Here is a 6,555-nt window from a genome sequence, read left to right on the forward strand (position 1 = left end):
TATCAATGCTGATGTCACCGGAAGGAACTGCATGGTAAGAGTTTTCTTCATAACATGTCAATTCCAATGCCAATGAAATTTTGTTGTTTATGCCATAGATGAAGTGTAATATAGTTATCTATTCCCTATGATGCACAAGTACTTCATTTTTTATGAAGTATGTGAATTGTATGTGGATATGCATGAGATTGGACTTTCTTATTTGTGACCAATTGATTTAACTAAAAATAATGTTTATTTTATCTATTATTTAGAACAATTGATCATATTTAAAAGGGTAAATTACATTAACTTCTTTGTGAAATATAGGAGTACCAAGTGTCAAATGACTTGTAACTCAAGGGAGGTTAGTGTATGCTTCGATAAATAACGGAGTTTTGTGTCATATCACCAAACCTCAAGGGAAATCAATGTAATTTACTTCATTTAAATTAGCAATTGAAAAAATCAGCATAAATCTTTTATTAAGATGAATATCCAGTATCTATATAAATATACATTTAATATTTTATTTAATATATGTTGCCACCTTTATATTTTCTCTGAACTTATTATAGTTACATATCGTACCGTATCATATTCAATACTTGTATTTGTACTTGTGAGACAAAGTGTATTTCCAGAAACTGCATTCAAATTGTGCTGCAATGGCTTGTCAAAAATTGGTTAGTTAGGTTTTAGCCATGTGCATTATATTTCGGATGAATGAAGTTATGGTGAGTTTGTTTCGACATTTTTTATCCAAAATAAAATACTTTTCGGATCAAAAATCTTTTTTCAGTTTCTGTCAAAGCTAAAACAAGCGGCTTAGAATTTTTTTAGCTATATACAAAAATTTATCGAATCATTTTTCACAAAAGTTGAAACAGATGCTCCTTAAATGCATGATAATGCATCAAGTTTTGCATGTAGTCAAATCAGAATGGTCATTACATATATGTCAACCAAGATCCCCTTAAACCCAAACCATCTTGGGTACAAGGGGAGAACAAGGAAATTCTTAAGATGACAAGTTTATATCATCTGAAACCAACTTAGAGATATGATATGGTCTTTAAAATGCAATTTCCATTTTTCTCAATTCAATACAAAATTGAAGGATTGGGAGGGTTAGAAAATAGAGAGAGTAAGTCCTGATGCTACTTACAGAAAAAGGATCAAAGCCATTCTGCCCGATTGGAGAAAGACTGTTTCGATTGACAGTATAGTGGCCACTTATTAAATCCAAAGCATCCTGCAAGAGATGTATGAAACTTGTCAAACACGATCAAGATTGAGTGGAAGATTGTGAAAGACAAATGAACTTGCCTGTCGAATTCCATCATGGAAATTGTTTAAGTAATATCGCGAAAGTGCACTCATCCCATCTTTAATCATTCCGAATATTGTTTGCTTTCCATACCTGCAGCAAAATATTCCAAAATATATCTGTATCGGAAGGAAAAATAGGAAAAGAGAATTTCAATACGGAAGTGGTACGAGTACTAGTAGTAGTAGTAGTATTTCTCATACCTCACTATGTCCCCTTTGAGGGCATGAGTCCCAGTATACTCGAGGCTTATTTCATCACCTTGTTCCGCCCACACTAAATATAAGAAATAGAATTCAAATAAGCAGGACAGTAATTCTAGAAAGACTAGAAGTTATCAAGGAATCCCTTACATGCTCTATACTTTCCATATTCTTCATCAAACATAGAAATGCACTCAGAAGGACTAAGCACCCCAATCCTCTGCAACTGTAGATTTAAGGCTTTCTGCGCCAGATAACACTACAAATAGAGTAAAGACGGTCAAAACAATTGTCATATGTAAGCAAGTTCAAATCTTAGCAATTAATTAATCAATTATCAGCAAACCTGAGTAACATTTGTTCGATCAAGGGAATCAACACAGTTTGATCTAATAACTCCTCTCTGCTCCTCTTGTACATTTCCTTCTCTATCTATCAAGAAGTATCTGCTCAGCTGAAACAGCAGCGATTAAGAATCTGAACTATAGATTGCCAGCTTATCTGGGCTGTGGAAACTACCTATTTAATTCCCCCCCGCCCCCTCTCTCTCTCTCTCTCTCTTTTTTCTGTAATCACCTTTGTTTCTCAGCATCCTCAGAGATTTGGTCATACAGGATTTCCAGATTATCAAAGTTTGAGTCCTTACAGTGGCCATGGAAATCAAATGGCACATATCTGCAGTAATCCATGAGTTAAAAAAAAAAAGGTTAAAAGAAAATATGATACAAAATAATCATCTCACCACAAAGATACAGTTTCTATTATACAATCAGAAGGAAATTCCATCATCACTAGAGCAATAAGTTTATGAGGAGAAAAGGATTCAACATCACCTGACGTTTGGCACATTTTTCATTTCAGCAGCATATGCTGCACTTAATTGACCTTCTTCACCATGCTACAACAGTAAAATTAACAAAATATTGTTAAAAGATAATACATAAAGTAACATGCACTTAGAAGGGGAAAATGGCAACAGAGACTAGATGAAGATTATGATTTAACTTCTAGGACATGATAAACCAAACTAAGCCAGTCCTTTTCCTGAATTCCCTGCATAAACTTTTGCAGGGAACAGAAAAGGGTGCTGAAAAATATGGAAATATTTAAACATGATATGATACAAAAGTCCCTTAACCAGCAACCAGTTTGAACCAAAACAGAAAGCTAAAGACATTCTTATCCAATCATGAATATCTTTGCCTCACAAGCATCAAGAAGCAGCAACATATATTTCGAATCACACTAGATCCGAAATAAATTTGTGACATTTTCATTGCTTAGAGTAGGAGGGGTACAGCTATAACTATACTTTTTCGGTTAGATCAATTGCTATTATCTCTCCGTATCTTTGTGATAGATCACTGAAATGACGCTCCACTACAAGTGGCTGAAGCACATGCGAAGGAGGAAAAAAAGAAAAAGTTATTAGTATAAACCTCTTGTAGAACAATTGGAGTGCAAGCATCATCAAGAATAGAAATTTACCGTTTGCTCATGTTTAATGACACTAAGGTGTGGTTTATAGCTTAGATCAACAATCTGCTCCCACAGTAGAGGAATTGAGCCTCGAACCTGCAAAACAATTCGTTTAAGTACCAACCACAAACTAGAAGGTCAAAAAGTTGTTTGAAGATAAAAGGGTTTATATAGAAACTAGGATATCAAATGTCCATTAACATTTAGTTTCTTTTAAAATATTTATTTACCTCCATACAACAAAAAACTAATGGTAAAGCTTTATATTCTTCAATTTGAATTAACTATATTTGAAGCTTTGGGCAAATATGACATTGAAAGTCCATCAGAATATTTTAGAACATTTTATTTAAATGGTGGGCTCTCATATCATATTATAATAGATAAAATCAAACTCCACCCGAATAACTAGCTCAATGGGGAAGACTGAATATGCTATTATTATGAGCATTTTAATTATCTCCTACCTAATACACGTTTTTAACATTCTACATTACAACTCAGTAATATTGAAAGCATACTAACCATCTGTTTGAAGAAACTATTGAAAGAAATAACTGTAAGTTGATCAATGTATAATACCTGCAAAAATGAAGATCTGAATCCTTCAGTTTCAAGTAACTGTTCAGTTTCAATAAAATTGGCAGCATCACCTTCAAGGTTAGCTCCTCTTCTCCACATTCTTGTTCCTACACCACCATATTGCCATGTTATAACAAGCTAAAATTTTATTATTTTGTTTATTGTTATAAGAAGAAAGCATCTTTGGCATATTGTACCTAGGCGCCGATTACATCTCCTCGAAACTAATGTTACCATCGCATGTGAATCTTTTAGCTTCAGTTCTGCTACTTGGAAGCTTAAAACCACGTTAAGGTGGGATGTTATAGGATTTTGTATTGAATGCATACTTACTAATTTTTACTATTTTATTTTACTAAAGTTAATAAGGAGAGAAACTTTATGCAGACAGCACGCGTGAGCTCACACACACAACAGCACACTCAAACCTTACATACACATGGAAGATGAAGGAAGGATATTTCCTTGTATTATGGGCACGATGAATCTGTCCAGCTGCAACCACAAAAACATTGAGAGTTAACGGGACGTGCCCTATAATCAAATTAAGAATGAGAAGACCATGTTCACTAAAACGTTGAAATACTCTCCATTTTGGTAAAAACAAAGACAATTTTCCTTCATAAAACATAAAGTACAGACAAATTATCTAACCTTACACTCGATAAGCTCCTCTGAAAGATGTCTATTCCAGACATATCTAGGGTCAGCCTGTAGTACAAAGTGGAAAAGGATACCAATATCTTTAGCAAGATTTTACTAATAAATAATAATTGAATTAAATGGTGCCATCAGGGACCAAGAGGATTTTCTTTGATCTTCCCTCTTCTAAGACTAAAAACATTAAATGAATGAAACTTCACGTGACATCTTAGAAAAAACTAATCAATGAAATAATAGATCAAAGTGATGCATCTAAACAAAATGAAATAAGTTATACATGGAATTTCATCTGTAATGTACAACACAACTGAATTACACATGAATAACATGCTCATGGCAGAATGCTTCACTCTCAATAGAAATATGAAGAATACTTCAATTAAAAAGATATTGACTCAAGGATTGGACTCCAAATGACAACTATTTTGCAGAGATCAAGGATTATGTGGACAAACCTGCTTCCATAATGGCTTACTCATCCACCCTTCCACTAGCTTATTTCTTCTCTGCAAGCTGATGGATAAAATGAATTAAATCTTATGAACATCAATTTTGGAAAGATATCAATTGATGTGCTAATGATAATAACAAACTAGCAATTTAGATTATGTGATTCTTACTTCAACGTAATATCAGTTTCATACGAATAGTACAAACCCGGCGTTGACTCCACTATGTTCAATAGTGTCATGAAGTAAGCCTCATCCTTTTTCTGCGTAAAGTTATGCATATGGAACATACATATAAAACACTAATCACATGTATAAAATTGGAATGAAGCCTAAAAAACTTCTGACTAAATAAATTCTTACTTCCTGCCCAGTTGAAAACTTTAAAGCGTCATTACAGGCAAGTACTCTCATAGACATCACGCGATATACTGGATAGCCGAGGAAACTTCCAACTTCCTTGCAAGAGGTTATTACAACAACATACGTTCCTACACCAAGACACACATTATTGAGTCTCATTGAGTTAAGCAAGTAATGGTGATAGGGTAGTTTGGTTACTTCAGAAAAACAAATAGAATTAAATGAAAATTAGTTCATCTCAATTATTATGATTATCTCATCATTGTTATTGATATCAATGGTCAAAACATGCATGACTGATTGACTATGTTGTATAGTTGTATGTATAAAGAATACCATTTTTTTTTTTCACCGAAAACATTCAAGGTGGACAAAGATCCTCAAGGAGGATCAGGACAAAATTACATGTTAATAGCAGCAAATCAAGCATGGTCACATGCAAATATATGAATGAACAACTGTAACAAATAAATTCAATTGCAAGTATATAGCCTATCCATCCCCTTTTATCCGTTACTTCCTTGCATTAACGTATCTAGATAATCCAAAGATATACAAAAAAGTGACCGTGACAAGAGAAAGTATATAAGCAACTAAAGATAAAAGCATATTGTACTTACCTACAACAAGTCTTATTGTTCCCACCACACCATAAATTGTTGATGTCCTTGAAGGACTTCCAGAGCATGTCTCATCTGCAATTTCATTTTATTTTATTCAATCAAAATGAAATGAAATTAAGATGAAATGGTTAACTTCAAAAATGCCTATAGAGTTGGCATAACCGTAGCTGAAATACATAAGCAATCAAAAGCGAACGAAACCAAACCTCAGAACTCAAGAAGAAGTAACTTCTGCCTATAACTAAAATGTTCATAAATGTGAAAATTGGGATATTCCATTGAATAATATCAGACAAGATATTTTCCTTCTTTACATGATAACAACCAACAACACTATGCTCTGCAATGAAATGAACTCGTTTGTTTAAGAGAGAGATTAATACCATCAAGGAAATTGATGTTCCCATCGCGGCGGCTAATCCAGAAGCCTTGATTGGGCGATTGAAGGGATTTGATGACAAACTTGTCCTCGAATTCGTGCAATTCGAGTTCATGATCTAGCTTGAATCTCTCAGCTGAACCCACCAAAGAGGGTTCAATGTCCATTTTTTCAAAGGGGGCTGAGAGAAAACAAAGAACGATGTTTAATTAACAATCCAGAAAACGCAATTTAAGGTATTTATAATTTCATTTGGCCAATCATTAAAACCTAAAGGATTTAATTTTGAGAAAGTTACACGTAACGCTACCAACTTATTTGTAATTGGTGATAATTACCATATCAATCATGCTACGTCAATTACTAAAATCAACTTAAAATACATATTAAAATATAAATATATATTAAAAATAAAATAAATTATACATATATTTACATAAAAATAAATAATAATTAATTTTAATGATTAATTTTAATATATAAATAATATTTTTGTTATCATATA

The 6,555-nt window shown here is 33.1% G+C and overlaps 1 protein-coding gene across 1 annotated transcript in view; it reads right to left on the reverse strand.

Moving 5' to 3' along the window:
* The window catches only part of LOC107639566 (phosphoinositide phosphatase SAC8), a gene marked incomplete in the record, with an annotated part of 6,876 nt that extends 592 nt beyond the window's left edge, over positions 1–6,284 (reverse strand). Inside the window, 20 exon segments of the mRNA XM_016343106.2 lie at positions 1–27; positions 571–642; positions 1,148–1,234; positions 1,309–1,402; positions 1,513–1,585; positions 1,663–1,771; positions 1,859–1,958; positions 2,089–2,187; positions 2,346–2,410; positions 2,825–2,902; positions 3,001–3,087; positions 3,574–3,680; positions 3,771–3,851; positions 4,035–4,068; positions 4,228–4,284; positions 4,692–4,749; positions 4,857–4,948; positions 5,049–5,176; positions 5,669–5,743; positions 6,055–6,284. Coding sequence (XP_016198592.1) covers positions 1–27; positions 571–642; positions 1,148–1,234; positions 1,309–1,402; positions 1,513–1,585; positions 1,663–1,771; positions 1,859–1,958; positions 2,089–2,187; positions 2,346–2,410; positions 2,825–2,902; positions 3,001–3,087; positions 3,574–3,680; positions 3,771–3,851; positions 4,035–4,068; positions 4,228–4,284; positions 4,692–4,749; positions 4,857–4,948; positions 5,049–5,176; positions 5,669–5,743; positions 6,055–6,217 — 1,686 coding nt within the window.

Source organism: Arachis ipaensis, chromosome B04 (assembly GCF_000816755.2).
Source record: "Arachis ipaensis cultivar K30076 chromosome B04, Araip1.1, whole genome shotgun sequence".
Lineage (NCBI taxonomy): Eukaryota > Viridiplantae > Streptophyta > Magnoliopsida > Fabales > Fabaceae > Arachis > Arachis ipaensis.